The following is a 21,032-nucleotide window of genomic DNA, read 5'->3' as shown; positions in this document are numbered from 1 at the left end:
AAAGATTAGAAGGTATAAAAGCTTGGAGAGCAGCTGTGGATATAAGAGACATTGTGGGAGGAGGGTGGGAAGGAGGAGGGAAGGTGAGAGGGAGGGAATCAAAAGAAGCTAAAGAAACAAAGCATTTAAGGAACACAAAAATAGAAAATGATCTGTTGATGATAATGTATATAGTAATATATTTGACTGGACTAATACCATGAATTCATGCTGGGAAAAATAAATAAATATATAGAAGGCCAGTGTCCCCTATTTAAAAACAAACAAACAAACAGAAACTTCCCTTTCTCCCCGACTTTTGAAAGACAAAGAATATTCCAAAGTAATCTCATATCAAGGGAAAGTAGAAAGCAATAGCCCAAGGAAAGGTGCAAACTCTTAAAAGACCTGAGAAGATCTTACATTTATACTTCAGTCTGATCTTTGGCAAAGACATAGTCTACAACAATCAAAACAGACAAGTGAAATAGCAACCATTTAAAATGAACAAAACCCAGCAAATCCTCAGGAAATAATTTCAATTTCCAGAATTACCACATTACTTAGATTCAAAAGTTCAGTTTCAACAACAAAGTTACAAGGCTTACTGAGAAACAGGAAAGTTTGGTCATTGGATAAGCAGTGAGGTCGGAGATGGTCCCAGTTTTAGTGATTTAAATTTTTACCTTATAACTTTTTCTTTTTACAAACTCTGTTTCACATTCAGAGAGAGAGAGAAAAAAAAAAGTTAAGTTACAGAAGTGCAAAATTGCCCAGCTTAAAATAAATGAAGCATTGTTTTAGTATTCGGCATGTTTTGCTCTAGTCCTATTGCCTGAAAATTGGTAATATTGTGGGGAATCAAATTAATTTTTTCTTTCTTCTATAACTGAATTCAGTGGGGACTCCAGTATCATAGTGCTCCTAAGTCTCATCAGTGTAAACATTAGCCACTTTACTGGTGAGTGGACATGCAAGTTAATTAGGATTCCTAGTTGAGAGAATATTATTAATATGAGATTTTTATAGTTAATTTTAACATAGGGTGAGGAAAATTAATACAAGTCGTAATGGATTTGAGCTTAGCTCAGAAACCAATTTGTGTTGCAACCTGTGGCAAATAATTTAACCTCTCTACTTGGTCTTTTCAACTTGTGAATATGAATAGTGTTAAATATTCAATATTTAATGAATTAATATAAATCTTAATATTAAATATTTAACTGCTATGTTTGCAATCATGCTATATCATCATTATTGGTCACTATTGTGCAAATCCTCGCTAAGTTTTTTGTGTTGATATTACTCACTGTGGTTATGTTGATCCTCTAAAATGTTTTTAGGTGAGGAAGCCAGGTAGGTTTTTGTGACTTCTGTTGTGATACTTTAGCAGATTGAGAGCAATTGAGATAAGAATCCAGCACTATAGGTTTTTAACCAGCTTACTATAGATTCATTAGACTGCCTCCCTTCGGTTTATTGTCTATTACCTTCTCAGGAAGTTGGTAGACTCTTGCTAGTCATTGCAAATTGGAAATGTTAAATAATACGAATACAAGTAGTCTTTTGGAGGATAAGAAATTGGCATTGTAAAGGTTTGTAAAATATTTTAACCAAGGAAAATAAACCCCATTTGATAGTCCAAAAGGGCACCTACTAAAATTTCCCTTAAGTTCCATATACTAAGCTTTTTCTTTCCTGTAATTTAGCACACTAGTATCTGTCTCTTGATCTACTTGTACTTTTTTATGATGCTCTATTTTTATATCCCATCTAAGACTAGAAAAGTATCCATCAATGGGAGGAAAAGTCACAGGAGAGAAGTCAGTAGTACAGGGAATCTTCAACTTGTTGAGTTCTTGCTTATCTGTAGCTGATATAATTTAAATGATAGTGTATAACCAACAGTTGTTATCCTACCAGACATCAAGTAGAACAGAAACAAAATATTCACCAATACTTTAATATACAGAGTAGAAATCTTAGAACTAATGAGCAGTATGAGACCAGCAGATGGCATAATGGCTACATTGCTGGAATCCCATGTAGTCTACCGCAGTTCGAGTCCTGGACCTGGTGGCTTAAACTCACGCTGGGCGTGTGTGCGTGCATGCCCAAGATCCCAGGAGGAGAATGGAAGAGAAGGGGTTGCAGCGTGGCCATCCCCCGAAGAATGATTTCTTGCTTTCTGTCTCTCTGTCTTTCTCTGTCTTTCTGGTGAGAGCATGTGCCCCATAGCAAAAAAAATCCCCCCCCTAAAAAAACCCAAAAACCTAATAAGCAGTTTGAAACGCACATAGTAAGGGTTTGGAAGAGTAAAACAGAGTGAATGTTGTTTTAAAAATGGTGAAAAACTGAAATATATGCAGACCTAAATGGGTTAATTGCAGGATGATAGCAGGAAAAGATTTAGGCTTGTCTTGAGGTTATGATTCATTTTGAAAAGAACAGATGAAGCTGGATTTTCATTAGATGGGGTACAATATGGGGGATGGCAGCAAGTGGGTGCCTTGTCTGAATTTAGCAGCCCCTCAAAGGAGAAGCGCAGACAGCTCTTCTTTTCTTAACCAAGGAGCAGAGGCTCTAAAATATATTCATTTGTCACATTGACCTGGGAGATAAATGCTATAGATATCAAATGGTTGCTTAGCTAACTATTCCAGTTCTGGAATGTCACTTTTTCCAAGATTTGTCTTGTTTTGTTTTTATCAGGACCAGGGTCCTTGTTTCTGAATGCCTTCTGCAAAATTGTAGCATTATCAAAGCATTTGAAGGAACCCCATAAATACCACCACCCTGAGGAAGAGAGATGCTATTGGTGGGCAATCATGAGTAAATGGGGAAAAGAAAACAAGCTCTTTGGAAAAGAGGAATAGAAATTATTTTTAAACACCCTCTGTGATTATTTATCTAAATGCGGGAGGCGTACTAAACTTTATTTTCAAGTACATGACCTTTTCACAATCATAAACTGCATACCAGAATGTGCAGCAGTTTTAATTAGCCACCCTGTTGTGTAAAACCAACAACTGAACTGAATATGAGGGTTTTTTTAAAATACCCATTGATTTGAGTAATCAGAATTTAAAAAAAAAGACTCATTGTAGGCAGTCTTCTGCAGAGGAGTTTATCCTAGCCTTTTTAATTTTAACTAGAAGTGGAGAAAAATATGTAAATTACACTGTTTGAGTTCACTTCTTACCTTAGAAAAATGATTATGACCAGCACTAATTAATTAGTAGAAGTACTGTCTGTGTAATGGTTTCCTTCAGATAGTGCACCTCTAAGGGGGGGAAAAGTAGGCAGTTTGAGTTATTTCATGAGCTTTAGTGACTATGATTTAGCAAAGCAATAACCTGGAATATATTAGGCAATAACAATGACAGATTCATTTTGTATTTTGTGTCTTAAAAAGGCATTTATGTAAATGTAAATGCTGTGTTTGTAATATAAAAATAGTTGGAAAAGACAGGTTCCTAAGCTAGTGTTGGTGCGATGATAAGACAGAGAAATCTGACAGCCCCCCAACTGTATTGTGTTTATTAACTCTCTATTTTTTTTAAAAAAAAAAAAGCATAGATGTGTCCCATATTAAGAAATTTGGATAGCTGACCATTCCAACCCCAAAATATGTAAATTATGTAAGTAGTGAATATTGCCAAAGAATGCCATCAAATAAGAAATGAAGAACTTACAGCAGGGTAGTAAAAATGATCAATTTTATAAAAATGATCAATTGAGAGTTTGTTTTTGAACATCTAAGATACATAGCAACAGAAAATAGTACCCTATTCCAAAGATGTTGGTATATGAACTTTGCAGGACTACGTGTATTGTAGAAAATAGGAGTTCTTTTATTTTTAATCTTGGTATGACTTTTTCCAGTGTGCAAAATATGATATGAATAAACCACAAACGTAGGTTTTTAAAATGAGGATAGTAGACTTGTAAAAAGTGTGATAATTATGTATTTGCATAGGCATTGTGTTGCAAGGAAAGTGCATTGGGTAATGGTTTCTTTCAGATAGTGCACCTTTAAGAGGTGCCACTTAAAATGGGTGCCACTTTAATCTGCCACTTAAAGCTGCACAGACTTGAGCAGATTACTTTACCTCTCTGAGCTTCTGTTCCCACCTAGTGAGTAAGGTATAATCACACTCTCCCAATGTAGTTGACGACCAGGTGACGTGTAAAAAGGTACATACCATTAGATAGATGAGAGGCAAACTACTCACGGCACCTACTATGGGTTTATTGATGTTATTGTTTTATATAAATATGATTATCAGTTGAAATTACTAGACAAACTTCTTCCAAGCAATTTTAATACAAATCCTGTCTCTTTTTAAATATTTCCCACAAAAATGTCCTACATGGTGCTTTGCAAGAAGCAGTGCTTAATAAGTGCATCTAGCATGAGGAATTACTTCATCTTGATTCATTTACTTTCTCATTTCTTAGAAAACTAAATTCTTCCTCAGGAAATAACCATTTACTCCTACATTTTCCACTGGAATCTTCTCTATCCTATCAAAAGGAAAAAGAAACCATTCCCCTTTCAGTATATTTTTACTTTCTTTTCCATTTGCATTTTAAGAACTATGAAATATAGACTTTTTTTAAAAAAATCTTTTCACATATCTTGAATCAGTGCATCCAGGAGCAAAGATCATCTTCCATTTTTCTTATCTTTTCCAGTTTTATTGTCATCCATGAAGCTAATGAGAACAACTATTCCAGTCTGTTCTCTCTCACTGAAGTCAGTATGTCTAGCTACATGAATAATTTTCTTTGAAGCTCTTAATATAGCCACACCTTTACTGGAAATGAGCAGGAACCAGTGCCCATGCAGTGACCTTGTCTGTACTGAGCCCTGACCTCCTGCCAGGCAAACCATCCTAAGGGCTTTGCTTCTGTAATCCCACTTACCCTCACAGCATCCCACCTGCCTGATTTCACCAGCAAGTAACTGGATGCCTGAGGGGATTCAGAAATGTACACCAAGTCAGGAGGCTAGAAAGTGAAGGTGGAAGGAGTCAAACCCAAGCAATATGACCCACAGTCAGCAACTGAACTACTGCCTGATAAGTAACAGCTGTGCCTCCTCCTTCCTACAGAAGATATGAGTGTGGGTTCAGTAATATTCATCAAAATAAAAGTGAAAAGTAAAACATTTTAAAATATAAATTCTGGATTGGATTTATGGCTTACTTATATACAGGTAACCCCAGGCCACATCAGTTTCTTTCTTTGTGCCTTGTAAAACAACAAACAATTAAATATCTATGCTACAGAAATGAAGTTGGGATCAGGTGTCAATCTATATAAAGCAAGTACCAGGTCAGCCAGAGATGTGGTTGGCGGGGCAGCTTGATCTCACAGGGCCGACTACACACTCTGATTCCTGGACCCAAATGAAGAACATGCTGAGTGCATGTGTGTGTGCCTAAAATCCCAAAAGGAAGGGGAAAAAATGGAGCAGAGGGATTGTCTTACTCGGAACCGTACACACTCTCTGGCAAAATTTCAAATAAAAAGAAAAAAAAAGCAAGCAAATAGCATCATGCCTGTCCACTTCATAATAGAGCACATGTGTATGCTCACAAGAGAGAGCAGTAAAGAGAGAAGGAAAGAGAGACAGAGAAGAGCACAACCATAGGACTTGGTCAGGCCATAGTCCTCTTCCTCCAAGCCTCTAGCCCACCAGGATTCCAGACAGTTTCAGGCTTACCTAGTCAGGGACTCAACTTTGTTTGTCATGTGGCATCCAGCACCACAGTCCAACATGCTGCTGACTGCAACCACAGAAGCTGAGACCTTAAAGACAATTTTTGAAAACATTTTGAGCAAAGTAGAGCTTCAAGTATTGTCTCTTGGTAGTAGGGAATTGTTGAAGGTTTATCAACTTCTCTGAGAGTTGTACGTAGAATTGTGCTTTTGAAAACTTGAGTTTAAAAGCATCGTAGAAGATGTAATCCCTGAGAGCAAGACCTAAAATAACAGCACATTGTTGGAACCCTTCTTGCAGTCCAGACAAAAGAAAGTGAAGGCCCGAAGTAGTAGTGGTAGAAATGGGAGAGCAACTCCATCCATATATCCAAAGAAAGAATTCAAGGGGTTGAGCTGCCTGTTTAATATGCCCCTAAGGATTATAGCAGCCAGGTATTATTAACCAAAAGCAATGAACTACTTGAAGTAGATTTTATGGTAAAGATAATGAGGGTTAGTTTGGGAAAAAAATTAATATCCTGCCAAAACAAATCAACAAATCATAGTGAAAATATTTATTAGAAATTAGCTTTGTGTTCAGAAGTTGCATCTTAGATGTTGATGAACACTTGGCATTTGTAGAGAGAATGGCAGAGAAACTCCTAGTAGTAAATGACTATCAGCAACATCAGCATCCTGTTGGGGTTCCTAGTAGGTGCTCAGTAAACTTGAGGAAGAAGAGGGAGGAGGCAAGGTGAGACAGCGTGATGCCAGAAGAGAAAGAGCCCAGAAGAAGAAAGAGATGGGAGAAGAGAGGAGGAGGCAGCAAAAGACGATGAGAAACAAGCCTCACTAGAAAAACCAGAACAAGGGAGTGCCATAGAGGGCCTTGCTTCTTGGCTTACCTCTATTTGTGTATATTGAATATGATTGTACAGACACCCCAAAGACTGGCATTTCCCCTTTGTTCACTTCTTACAAATGGTCTGAATACTGCTGGTTAGTCACTTCAGTGCAGGGAGTGCCATGAAAGACAAAGCGCCCCTGCTGGAATAATGAAAAAGAATGGGCACTGTATGCTGTGGGGCTTTCCAAAAGATGATTCCTTGAAAATAATGACTCATGGCCCTAGCTCACTGTCTACTTTACTCCATTTTTCCATGATCACTTTCTGAATTTCTTTACCAAGCTTTATTTTACCCTGCAGCTTTATCTGTTGGCAGCATCCCTTACAGTTGCATGGAAATGCAATGATAAAAGAGCATTCATCACATTCTGGATTTCAGTGAGGAGACTTGGGTTCAAGATGTGCTTTTACCACCAAAGAGCTCCTCCCTCTAAGTCCTCCGCCATCAGCAGACTACTCCCACTGTTCCCAAACTCACATTGCTGACCTCCTCCTGGCACATCCATGGAGCTCCTCCAGGGCTTCACTTGACCGATGAGTGAAGTGACCTTCACAATGGCCCTGTGAGACCATGTCCACCTGCTTGAAATCTACTTCAGCTTCCTAGACATCATCCTACCTGCTTGGCCTTTCTTTCTTGGGTTCCTTTGTTGTTCCTTCTCTTGTTGGCTGTAAATACTAGTCCCTGGAGCTTTCTTCTCTAAAAATCTCTGAGCAAACTCACTCAGTTTAGAACTTTATAAGTTCTGTCTCCAGCTCCCGTCTCACCTTGATCTCATCTGCTTAATGAACATACCCATCAACATATATGAAGATCATCCAGAACTGAACTTCCTATCTTATTTTCCAGGCCTTTCTCAGAGATGGGTTAGCCATCTCCCAACTACCCAAGCCAAAGACTTAGACTCCTCCTTGAATCTTTTTCTTCACTAATCAGCTATATACAATTAAAATCCAAACCTATTAATTGTACTTCCAAAGATTTCTTTCAACCTATGCTGCCACTACCTAGTCCTGTAAACAAGAGTCCTTTACCTTGACAATATCTGGTCTTCTTGTCTCTCTAATTCTCCCTTTATACTCCATTCTTCCTTCTGCAATTCAAGTGATCTTTCAATCTAATCATGTCACTCAATAAACTTCCAAGGATCTTCATGGTCTGGACTTTGCTCATTTCTCCATCTCTATTTCTCACTAATGCTCTCCTCATTTTTTCTTTTACTTCTTACCTTTGCACATATTATTTTCTCTTTCCTAGAATTCCTTTTTTCTTCTCACCTTCACCCAATGTATGGCTAGATAAGAATCAGCTTTCTTGCCTCAATCTCAATCCTGCTCTCAGCCCTGTCACCACTAGCTTTCTTTGCTCCTTCCTCATAATAGAAGAGAGAGCTCTGCTCTTTAATCTCATAATTCCTGTAACTCCTGTATCATCTCCATCCTTGTATTTATTATATTCTATTTTATTTCATTGCCCACTACTCCTCTAGAACATGAGCTCAGTGAGGGCAGAGATCACATCTGTCTTGTTCATCTCTACATCTGCAGTATCTAACTTAGTGGCTACCACACAGTAAGCATTCTGGAAACTAGTCTGAATAATTGCATTCTTTGAGAACACAGAGATGGACAAAAAAGACATGTATCCAGCCTTCAATGACTATTGTCTTGTAAAGAAAGAAAGCTGGGGAGCCTGCCTGTGGCTGGAAGGCTGTGTGGCAGAAACCCATGGTTCATTCCCTCCCCCACTTGCTTTTGAACTCTCAGGTGTGTTGCTTGGGACTTTGAGACGACCTTGTGCCCCTCCCAGCCCCATCCAGACAGCCTTCTCTGCTCTGGGAAATTGAGAAGGAAAGGGACTGTGGCTTATCCCCTGCCACACACCTCTGATTCTAAGACTTAAGCTTTTTCTAAAGTGCACATTGCATGCCCCGCAATCCCTTCTAAGTTCCTGAATTAATGCTCAGCAATTCAATCTCAGACATGCCTGTTCTCTAGAAAGAGGGAGGACTTTGAATCTTCTAAGACCAGTGACAACAGTGCAGGTTGCTTGGTGAGCATCAGGGAGGTAGAGCAGCAGGGAGATTATCAATCACCTACTCCTGCATGCCTTTGAGCATTCAGAATTAACTCAAAGAATTTAGGAAGGAAGGTATAAATCACCAGATGACTAGAAATCATCACAGAGGCACAAGAAATATGAACAACCAATAAAGTATCTATCCCTCACAAGAAAACATCAATTCCTCATCATCCACAGACAACACAGTGGAACTCGTGGAATTGTCAGATAAACAGTTCAGAATATTTATAGTAACAAAACTAAATGAGGTACAAGAGAAAAGAGACAGGAAGGAGACGAGTTCCAGGAGGTGAGGAAATTCTTGCAAGATCTAAAAGAGGTATCACACACTAAAAAAAAAAATCAAATGAAATTGTTAGAGATGAAGATTGTAATACAGGAAAACTTCCTCAAAAGTATTAAAAGCAGATTAGATTACACGAAAGATTGAATCTCATGTGTGGAAGACAAAACCTATGACCTAGAAAAAATTATCAAAAAGACTGAGAAAATAACCAACGAAAATGAGAACAATACACGAAAAATATGAGATAAGCACCCAAACATCCAAATAATTGGTATCCCAGAAGGTGAAGAAAATAATAAGGGCATTGATAATCCATTCCACGAAATCCTGGAAGAAAACTTTCTAAACCTAGAAAGGCATTCAAATATCCAGACCCAAGAAATACAAAGGACCCTAAATAGAATCAACCCAAGAAGATCTTCTCCAAGATAACACCACAGCCAGATTCACTGAAACCACAAAGACAAGATACTAAAACTGGCAAGAGACATATCAAGTTACTTAGAAAAGTTATCCCATCAGGTTAACATCATTCCTCTCATCAGAAACAATGCAGGCAAGCAAACAATGGAGAAATATAGTCAAAGTGTTAAATGAAAAACAATTCCAAACAAGAATACTATACCCAGCAAGATTATCCTTCTTAACGGGGGAAAAAAAGATAAAAACATCCTCAGATAAACAAACCTAAAAGAATTTGCCAGCTCTGGACCAGCTCTTCAAGAAGTTCTGAAGGGAGTACTGTACCAAGAAAACTAAAGACAGACATACAGAATTAAGAGAACAACAATAAAACAATAATAATCACAAAAAAATAGCCAACTTAATGAGAGAAACAAGAGCGGAAACATCAATAGTAATACTGAATGCTAATGGATTAAATTCTCTGATCAAGAGACACAAACTGGCTGAATAAATTAAAAAAAAATAAATCAGAAACCCTGTATCTGTTGCCTACAAGAAATGCACCTTATGAATAAAGACATACATAGACTAAAAGCAAAGGGCTGGAAAAAATTATTCCATGCAAATGGGCTGTAGTTGTGATAGTGACTTCAGGAAAAAGAAAAAAAAAAAAGGCTTTAAGACAAAAACTATAAGAAGGGACAAGAAAAGGGCATTATATAGTAGTAATGTACTAATTTGTCAAAAAGACATAATTCTTATAAATATCTATGCACCCAACTCAGAAGTACCTAAATAAATAAAGGAAAGACTGCGAGCTAAAAAAGTGAGAGAGAGGTTGCAACACTGTAATTATTGGGGATCTCAACACCCCATTATCTCCTTTAGACAGATCTTCTAGACAAAAAAATAAGCAGAGATACAGGGCCTAAATGATAATATAGATCAAATGGACTTGACAGATATCTATAGAACTTTCCACCCTAAGAACACAAAATATATTTTTTTTCTCACCCCAGCATGGAACCTTTTCAAAGCTTGACCATCTGATAGGGCACAAATCAAGCCTTTATAGATTCAAAGGCATAGAAATTATAACCAGCATCTTCTTTGGCCATGATGGAATTACACTTGATATTAATTTCAAGAAAAATACTTGAAAATGCACAAACACGAGGAGACTAAACAACCTACTTCTGAATGACTTCTCAACTACTGAAGAAATTGTCTGAAATTAAAAATTTATGGAAACAAATAATAATGAGTCCACGAGTTTCCATAATTTGAAACACTGCAAAAGCAGTCATAAGAGGGAAATTTACAGCAACTAGTATGCATAAGAAAAAGATGGAAAGGAGGCAAATAGACAACCTAACATCATGCCTCACAGGGAATTGGAAAAACAACAACAACAAAATGCCAGGAAAAAAGAAATAATAAAGATTTGAGCAGAAATAAATGAAATAGAAAATAAATTAACTATACAGAAAATAAATGAAAGCAAAAGCTGGCTCTTTGAAGAGATTAACAAGATTGACACACAATTAGCTAGACTGATTAAGAAGAAGAATGAAATAAACCATTTCAATCAAATATATAATGGAACAACCAATATTGCAACAGACACAATAGAAATATAAAGCATCATTAAGGATACTATTACCGACTATATGCCAACCAGCAAGAGAACATGGAGGAGATGGACAAATTCCTGGATGCATATAATCTACCAACATTGAATCAGGAGGACATAGAAAGCCTAAATAGACCCATAACAAGCCAGGAGATTGAAGCAGTAATAAATAGTCTCCTGTCAAGGGAAAGCCCAGGTTCTGATGGCTTCACATCTGAATTCTACAAAACTTAATAAAGAGTTAACCCCCATTCTACTCAAATTATTTCTAAAGATTCAAACGGAAGGAAACCTCCCAAATTCATTTTATGAAACCTCCATTATCCTTATTCCCAATACACATAAAGATATGCCAAAAAAGGAAAACTACAGAACAAAAATTCTGATGAATATAGATTTAAAAATTTTCAACAAGATACTTGCAAAATCTATCCAGCAACATACAAAAAAGATTATTCATCACAACCAGGTAGGCATTATTCCAGGGATACAAGGGTAGTTCAAGACCATAAACATAATACCCCATATTAACAGAAAGAAAGATAAAAACCATATGATCATTTCAATCTGTGCAGTGAAAGAATTCTATAAAATACAACATCCCTTCCTGATTAAGACTCTTGTAAGATTGGCATAGAAAGGTCATTTTTCAACACAATAAAAGTCATATATGAAAAAACTACAGCTAACCTTATACTAAATGGGAAAAGCTAAAAGCTTTACCACTTAAAACTGGTACTAGACAAGGCTGCTCACTTTCTCCACTCCTTTTCAAATAGTACTAGAAGTATTAGCCAATGCATTCAGAAAAGAGAATAATATAAAAGGCATTCGAAGAGGCAAATAAGAATTGAAAATATCTTTATTTGCAGATGACATGACGGTATACTTAGAAGACACAAAGTTTTCCATAAAAAAACTTCTCAGAGTAATAAATGAATACACTAAGTGGCAGGATACAAAATCAACATCCAAAAACCTATAGCATTTCTATATACTAATAATAAGTTGACCAAGGTAGAACTGGAGAAAGGAATCCATTTTACCATGGCGACAAAATGTATAAGATACCTAGGGATAAACCAAACTAAGGAAGTCAAAGAACTTTACAATGAAAACTATGAAAATCTTTTAAAAGATTTTTTAGTTTTTTTTTTTAATTTCTTGTTCTTTTATACATTCAATCACATTATTTAACTTACAAAGTAAATATTCCAACATGTGTACATTTATCTCAAGTCCCGTTGATAATACTATAAAATTATCTTCAAGAGATAACACCACATTTCTTTGTCCCATTAATGCTTTGCCTCTATTTTTCTTCTAAATGTCCTTCCTAGACTCTGCTCTTTTACAAACACTATATGTAACATTCACAACCATTTACTGTGTTTCTATATCCTTTAGTCAATAGGTTTCAGTCATAGAGTGCAGACATTCAATATATATTAAGTGGGGACATACAATGACTCTCCTTCATAGCTTGGCTTGTTTCACTCAGCAGTAAATCTTCTATATTCATTCATTTTGTCAGAACGGCAAAGATTAAAAATACAAAAAAAAAATGATGAGTGGTGGTGGGGTTGTGGTGAAAGGGGAGCTCTCCTATGCTGTTGGTAAGAATGCAAATGGTACAGCCACTGTGGAAAACAACATGGAGGCTCCTCAAAACCTACAAACAGAACTGCCATATGATCCAGCAATCCCACTCCTAGGTATCTACCCAAAGGACAAGAGAATGCTCAGTTGGGAAAGGCATCAATGTTTGTTGCAGCATTATTCACAATTGCTAATACATGGATCCAACCCAAATGTCCATTAATGAGCAGATTAATGGATTGAAAAAGATGACATATACTCTATGGAATACTATTCAACCATAAAAAACAGCAAGACCCTGTCATTTGTTAGAAAATGATTGAATATGGAAGGTTTATTGCTGAGCGAAACAAGCCAGGCTATGAAAGAAAGTGTATATCTCCACTTAATACATACCAACTCTCCTCACTCTATGGTAGAGACTGAAAGAGTAGAGAGCATAAAAGCATTGAAAATGGTTATGGATGCTGGAGACAGTGTGGAAGGAGAGTGGGAGAAGGGAAGAATATAGGGAAGGAAATGAGGGGAAAAAATGTAAAGGCAAGACATTTGTAGAACACATAAATGGTTTATTACCTATTGATGATAACATGTATAACATGGACAACTGGACTGGTCTAAGATGTATTTTATGTTGGGTAAATTCTCTTTGCAAGCTAAATAATGTATAGTGATTGAATATTTAAAAGAAATAATAAGAATAAAAACAATAAATTATTTAAAAAAAAAAAAAGCCGGGGTCAGCTGGTGGTACAGCAGTACCATAGCACTCTGCAGTGCTGAATCCAAATAGGAAGGTCACTGATTCATCTCCCCAAGCCTCCCTGTACATACTGAGCACATGCAGGCATGCCCATGCTCTGGGGCTGATTAAGGCTAGGAGTGGATCACAGCATCAAGACCCTGTTGAGGGTGCTGTCTCACTTTCTGTGTCTCATTTCTCATGGGAGAAATAGATAAACTTTAAATAAAAGAAAAAAAAACTAATGAATAATCACATCATATGTATAGTAATGGAAACATACATCATCCAAATTTGCCCAGAAAAGGAAGTGGCTAATTTCATCTGTAAGGTATGAGTTGGTCTTTAATATGTGTAAGGAGATGACATAAATATCTAGCTTCAGACTTAGTTTGGCCAGTAATAAGCTTTTTCATCTTTGGTAAATTAACCTGATTTCTCTGAACTTTAATTTCCTTCTCTGCAAAAATAGAGATAACAATACCTCACTTTACATCACTGTAGAGAGGATTAATGAGAATAATTTAAATGACACATATGAAGTGTAACATCTAGAATTTCAGTGAATTTAAATTTATTTACACATGCTTCTTGAATGAATGAAAACAAGTGAAAAAAAATCTATTTCTTAGTGTGATGGAAATTACAACTTTGGCCTGGGTCAACATAAGGGAAGTTTCTAAATTCCAATCTAATATTTAATTTATGGTTTGCCTCCATTAAACTGTAATGAACCACTGAGAACCAAAGAGACAGCCTTAACGCTGGAAAACTCCTCGTACTACAACCTGAGGGAATTATTTGCACTGTTGCTTTCGTGCTTAGAGTAATTTACTAGCCCTGAATCATCTTTATTCATCCACAATATTGATTCTACATAACATTACATAAGAAACTATCTTCTCGGGACCTCATATGCCGACTATACTCAAAGAAGTAATCTTTAAAAGTATAAAATCTGTGGTCATCTATGCAACAACAAAAATGCTTTCGAAGATGTGCTCTGTGAATATAATTCTGATAAAAAGCTATAGGTAATAGCCACATAATACATCCTATTTCCTTAGGAATAGATTGGTACCTGATAAGCCTATTATTTATGATTGTTATCATCTAAAACATCTGAGTTCTTATGTCTAACAGATAGTACCAGGAAATTTCTATCAACTATTTCCATCTACATCACTTTCTGAATGCCAGCAAGTTGATTTCAGTGTTTGGGGTCCCTGAGATACTGTTAAGTCATTAATTAACTCTCATAGCTTTAGGCATCTTTGCTGGAATCTGTGCTGCTGCCTCTCTTTAACATTGTGTTAATCAGAATCTTCACTTTCAGATTTTTTCCAGATTTTAACTCTTTCAGAGCATAGGCACAACTGATCTACATTCCCTAAAAAACTACCCATACCCAGTTACCTGTATAGTTTTAATCAGTGCTCTTGTTCAGATGTCCAGACGTTGTTTATTTACAGAAAGAACAAATTCCACCTGCCCTCTGAATTCAGGGCTGGGAGGAGATGGTGGGGGTTTTTCCTGTTTTACAATAGAACATTTAAAGAATCACATATGCATGCTCACACCATATGGCATTTATCTCACTTCAGGACTTAAGTCAATGCTGATGCCACTGAAATCTTCAGCAAATAGTTGATGGGGGGCCAACAGGTGGTATGGTGGTTAAGGGCACTAGGCTCCCACATGGTTGGCCACGGATTCAGTCCTGGACCTGGTAGCTTTCTCTCTCTCTCTCTCCCTCTCTGGTCAAATAAATAAATAAAGTAAAAGAATTATTTTAAAAAAAAATAATTGATGGCAATTGCCGTTCTAGAATCTACCAATATTTTCTACCAGGACTTAAATCAGTTTTAGGGGATGACTTCAGAACCTCACGTGATTCTGGCTTGTGCTGTGATGCTTAACCCTGCTGCACATCAGTATCACCTCTGTGGTCTTTCTCAAGTGTATATACTCAACCCGTCCAATTTCATTTGGAAATTCAGAGAAGGGAGTCAGCCATGTGTATATTTCTCACATCCACAGAAATTTGGAAGCATAGCTAAGGTTAGAAACCACTGTCATTTTTTTTTTCCCTGCTAGAGGATGTGTGTATTCTCTGAGACAGACAGAGAGAGGGAAAAAGTATCCTCCAATTGAGCGTGTCCATGCCACAGTCCTCCATCCTGTCAGGATTTGGGGCATGCACGCACACCCATGGGACAGGACTATACAGTAGTGAGCCATGTGGAACCTGACTCCCTTAACCATTAAGCCACAGACCTGGCCCAGGGATTACTGCCCTGTGATTGGCACACAAAAGTCTCCACAGACAGCCTCAGTCAGGCTTTCTGGCTGTTCTCCTGCATCTAGGATTCCACCAATCAATCACTTGCATTTCTTCATCCTCTTGGTTTAATCTCGTCCTTAGTTCTCCTCTTTCCATTTACTGAAATCAAAGGCCTCTCTTAAAACAGTGGGTCATAAACTTTAATCTGCCTAAGAAGAACCATGAAACAGCTGAAAAAGTCCTGTTCCCAACATTTCCTATCCCAGAGGTCCTTATTCAGTGGGACTGGGATAGAGTTCAGACGGGTTTCTTATAAGGCCTCCATCAACTCTGAGGCAAGGATGGCCACCCATCACAGTCATTGCTATAAATTTTCTTCTGCATACCCTTCCCTAACTCCAGCACTCCAAGCCAAATGCTTCCCTTGTGGTCCCACTAGTGTGCATTTCTGTGTGGTATTACAGACTGGTGTCCAGGGGTCTGTCTGCTCATTTAAAGAACAGTCCTCAAGGATAAGGCCCAAGCTGTCTTCATTTCTGAACCCCTGCATTTAATTCAGCACCTGGCACAATTCAGAAAATGTATTTCCAATAGATGGTAGTGTTTTTCGAATAGACAGTAGTGTTTTGTGACATAACATGTATTTATAATTTAAAATTACAGTGTAAAATCTAGACAAAGTAAGTAAAATTCCGCAGCTGCTGCTCCGTGACTCAGTATCGGTTTCAAAAGTAGATTGTTTTCCCCTCTTATTCGGGTCTGCTGCTGTGCCAGCGTCTCTCATGCTGTCACTTCTCCAGAAATGTTTCTGATCGCCAGCAGGCCTAGACTGTCCATTTTCATTAATATCGCATTTAAATCCATTCTACGTGTTTCTTTCAACATCAGCTTTTGACATATTTTTCCGAGGGAAATAAAATGTAGCTTTCCATGGGAGACATTGAATGCTTGCAGCTGTTTTCTTCCTTCTTTTTGCCAAATTTCTATAATGGGTGGGACCAAGACCCTTGCAAAGACTGCGTGCACTCGATGCCCATGTGGTCCAAGGAAACTGTGATCCTCACTCCCCGGGAACCAGCTCAGATGAACCATTTGCTGCCTCTTCTGCACTGGGTCTTGGTTCTTCCTAGTGAGAATAAGAGGCCACATTGATCCCAAACATGGCCCGCCTCTCAATTCCCTAGTGACCTAGCCATCCCTGGGGGATTTCCTCTGCCTGCTGCACTCCTGCCCCTTCCCCTACTTAACTGCCCACTCTTACAGTCTCAGCTCAGCTTCATCCTCACCAGGAAAACTTCCCTGATCTTACTAAATATGAGATAGGCGGCTCCCATGTTCTTCTGTTTACCTACCATAGGTATTACAGACAGCAAACTTACTAAGACTGCCTGTTTACTTACTGGCAGTTTCCACTGTCCCCTCAGAGCAACTTGCAGGCAGGAACTGGATGGTGGCCTCCTCCTGCCTGTTATTCCACACTGTTCCTAGCCAGTCATTGAGTATTCAATAAACATTTGTTGAATGACAACAGAGGGTAAAAAGTCCCATTCAAAGCAGTGAAACAAACAAGGTTAACTGCTCTTGAGCCAGGGAGCATCCTCAGGGCCACATCCCAGTACACCTGATAAATCCAATTGCCATGACTTTCACCCAGAGGACGAAGGGTGTCGGTGCATTGGCGCTAACTGAGCTCTGTGCCTCCATTCCCAGCCTCTAGAGGCCACCGAAATTTTATCCATATGAAAAGTACTTGAGTTGGAAGCACTGAGCTAGTCCCCATGTAACAATTAAAGGTTGAAAAGGTGGTTGCTGCTTCTGGCTGTAGATGTCAATAAACATCTTCAGAGTATACAACGTAAGGGGAGGCGTTGAGGGTGGCCCTGCTCCCCCGTCAACCCCGGGGATGCAGAAATCCAAGTTTCCTATTTGGGGCAGTGATAAGAAGGGCATCTTACTAGGTTTTCACTCTAGACAGTGCTAAATGGGGATGATTGCCTCAACCCTCCTCCAGGAAGCTTCTCAAAGACCATGTTTCCCTGGCTCTCCTCCCTTCGTGCTTGGACTTCTAGTTTAAAGTGAGTTACTCAGAAGGCTCTCCTTTGTCTAGATCCTGCCTTCTCTCTTTTACACATCCTCTCTGAGGTCTGCCATCTACTTCATGGCTTCAGTTAATAATACTTTTGCTGAATATTTTGAAGTCTGTTTCTACCTCTTGCCCTTAACTTTCTCTGGAGCTCCCAACACATAAGTTCAGATGCTTGTTGGGCACTCCATGGGCACCTACACATCATCTTTCTCCCCCAAACTTTCTTTTCTTGCCTGATCTCTGTGCCAATAAATGTCATCCTCTTCCATTATGTGAAGTTCAGAACCAGAATAATTCCAGTGGCTTGTCTGTTTTATCAGCACCATTCTATTATTTTTGAGTCTTGTTGATTCTACCTATTGGCTCCTATATCCATCCATTTCACACTATTCCTACTGCAGTTCCAGAATATGAGCTACCCTAATTTCTCACCCGATTACTCTAGGGATCAGTCTTGTTAGTCCTATTCTCCCCATTGTCCTCTCCAATCCAGTCTTCACAATAAAAGTCAAAGTGACATTTTTGAGAGTCAAGCGTGATCATGTCACGTATCTGTTTGAAGCTCTTCAAAATGTCTCCAGTGCACTTAGGATAAATCAAGTTTTAAAAACAGAGTCCTTCATCACTGACTTGTGTCTCACCTCTCCTTTTTTCTTCTTGCCATCTCCTCTGCTCTTTTTACCCCCGCCAAGCTCCCGCCATGATGTGCCCTCAGCTGTGAGTCCTCCATGCTCCTCTCTCCTCCAGGCCCTATTTATACTGCTGCCCCTGCCCCCACCTCCCTGGTGGCATATACACACATGCCCCTTGCCTACCAAATCCTGTTCATTTAGATCTCAATCCCAGTGTAAACCTCACTTGCCCAAGCAATCTTCTCTGACCTCCTGGTCTCAGCGGCGGGGCACCCTTTTCTCTACGACCCGAGCAACCTTTACTTCTCCTCTTGCAGATCTTAGCAAACTATATTGTACATGATTGTGTAACATGTGCTCAGTAACAGTTTTCCTGGAGGACAGTTGGATGGACGGATGGATGAATGAATAGATGGATGATAGGATAGAAGATCTGTTCACCAGAAAAAGTCAATTCCCTGGGAGAAAAAAGTCTTTTAAAAGGAAAAGGGACACATTCCAGAGAATTCATCACTAGTATTTGAAATTGTAAGAGAAGGCAGAGAAGTGCCACAAACTCTTTTATTTTAAAAATGCATTATATTCGTGTAATCCTTATCTTTATACAGTACCTTTAAAAAAATCAGGGTGTTTTTTGTTTTTTGTTTTTTTCTCTCATGAACAACCCACATGAAGTAGAAGGAGCAGAAAACACTGAGCTTCATTTAGCAAAGAGAAAAATCGAGGCCCAGAGTAATGAAGTCTCGGGCTAATAATGATCACACTGGGTTTTTGATGCTGGACAGAAAGGAAAATCTCAGTGTTGGCCACGGGCCTCCATAGACACCTTCCCACTGCCTCTCCTCAGACTGCTTATGAGAAAACGGAGTACCCTTCTCTCGACCAGGAAAATCTTGGAAGAAGAGAAAGTGGTTAAGAAAGCATATTCTTGGAAAAGTCGATCCCTTTTATTCAGGTGTCTTTTAGCAAATATTTTTGACTAATAGGTCCCAGTTACTAGACTAGCGATGGGCAAAAATCCAAGTGTGTCTGCTCACATATATACAGTGGTAGAGGCTAACTACTCGGAAGTATGGGAAATAGTGTGAAATTAGAACTGTGAGAGAGTTCTGAGGGGCAGGCATACGTTGCACCCCAGGAGCTGCTGGTGGGGGACATTTGACCACTTGGAGAACTCTGAGGGTCAAATGTCATAGGTGTCTACAGGGCAAGGATGGGGCTATGACTGCGAAGGGCACAAGCAGAGGTACAGGATCCTGAGCAGAAATCTCTGAGTATCTTGGAAGTTTAAAGATCAGAAGAATCACATCCTCATCATCATGGAAAAGTGAAGGAAATCAAGCATTTAACTCAAAGATTTACACATTCCATTCTGAGTCAGCAAAGATGGGTGTTTCAGCCAATTAGAGCTGAAAAGTTAGGAAAGAACAAGACAGGAGGCTGGAAGTAGAGAAAACTGGCACAGAAAAAGAGCAAATGAATGTGCCCTTTGCTGTTACATTCAAACTTGAAAAAGCTATCTCCCGTTGCCAGTGGGCAGGTGTTCACCTGCCAGTGCCTGCCCCCAGGTCCTGGTAAGTCAACCCAAACTGGGACATCTCTCCTGCCAGCCGATTGGACCTGCAGGGGCCCTGCAGGAAGAGACTACAGAAGGCTTGCTGAGTTGACTCCCCTTAGAAGAGCATGTGTACAATGAACACTTGGTCACTCTGCTCCATCAGAAGGCCCAGAGCTGAGGAAGTGCACAGTGGTGGAGGTCTGGAGGAGAAGAGAGGAGAGGGAGAGCTCCCTAGAAAGTGGATTAGAGATGGAACAAGAGGAACAAGCTTGCCCTGAGAGGAAAGGTGCAGTGTTTACAAAGTGCACAGCCAGCCAGCCGTGTTGGTACAGGGTCACGCAACACTCCACAGTGCTGAGGCTATATAGGAGGGTCCAGGATTTGCATTCCACGTTCTTCTGTGTGTGCCAAGTGTGTGTAAGCACTTGAATCTTTAGACTAGGGATAGATTGCGGCGTTGAGGACACTTGTCTCTCTCTTTTTCTGTCTCTCTCTCACTTTTATGGGAAAAAAACTAACTTTAAAAAAAAGAAGCTTTAAATAAAGCACATGAATGCAAAAACATAGAGAATTTTAAAAAGAAAAAGGAGAATAAATGCACGGATCCAGGAAAAACTGCCTGTGTTCCCAAGCGTTCTTAACAAGAGAATTTAAGGTGAAAAATTCCAGGGCTGTGAGCACTGCCCTGTTTGTAAACTACACTCATATCATTGCCACTAATCAGGAGAGAAAAATGGTTAATACTATTGATTTCTGGCAATACTGACATTAAGATCAGATGCTTGCATATGTTTTCAAAGCTTCTTTTCTTTTTTCTTTTTTTTTTGCTCTTTTTTTTATTATTATATACTTGAATTTATTTATATTCATTCACTGTACATCAATACAGTATACACAATGAGATTTTTTTCCATCTAGAAAACATTGTATATTGGCTCAATCAAGGATATTACCATACATGTTATCGTGAACAAATAATTTTTTATTTCTTGTTTCTTATATATTTACTTCCCCCACACTTGATTATGTATCTCTTACCCTCTGCCTATCCCTGACCCCTATCCCACACTGCCTTTGGTATCTACAGTTGTTTTCCATGCCTTTTCTTCCTCACATTTTGTTGATTCAC

General features: G+C 38.7%; 1 protein-coding gene across 1 annotated transcript in view; it reads left to right on the top strand.

Moving 5' to 3' along the window:
- L3MBTL4 (L3MBTL histone methyl-lysine binding protein 4) overlaps positions 1-21,032 on the top strand; it is a 494,670-nt gene that overhangs the window by 410,916 nt on the left and 62,722 nt on the right. The window contains exon 17 of the mRNA XM_006164002.3: positions 2,974-2,990. Coding sequence (XP_006164064.1) covers positions 2,974-2,990 — 17 coding nt within the window. The remainder of the gene's footprint in view (positions 1-2,973; positions 2,991-21,032) is intronic.

This window comes from Tupaia chinensis, unplaced genomic scaffold (assembly GCF_000334495.1).
Source record: "Tupaia chinensis unplaced genomic scaffold, TupChi_1.0 Scaffold143584_1, whole genome shotgun sequence".
Lineage (NCBI taxonomy): Eukaryota > Metazoa > Chordata > Mammalia > Scandentia > Tupaiidae > Tupaia > Tupaia belangeri.
This window is presented reverse-complemented; position numbering and strand designations above follow the sequence as displayed.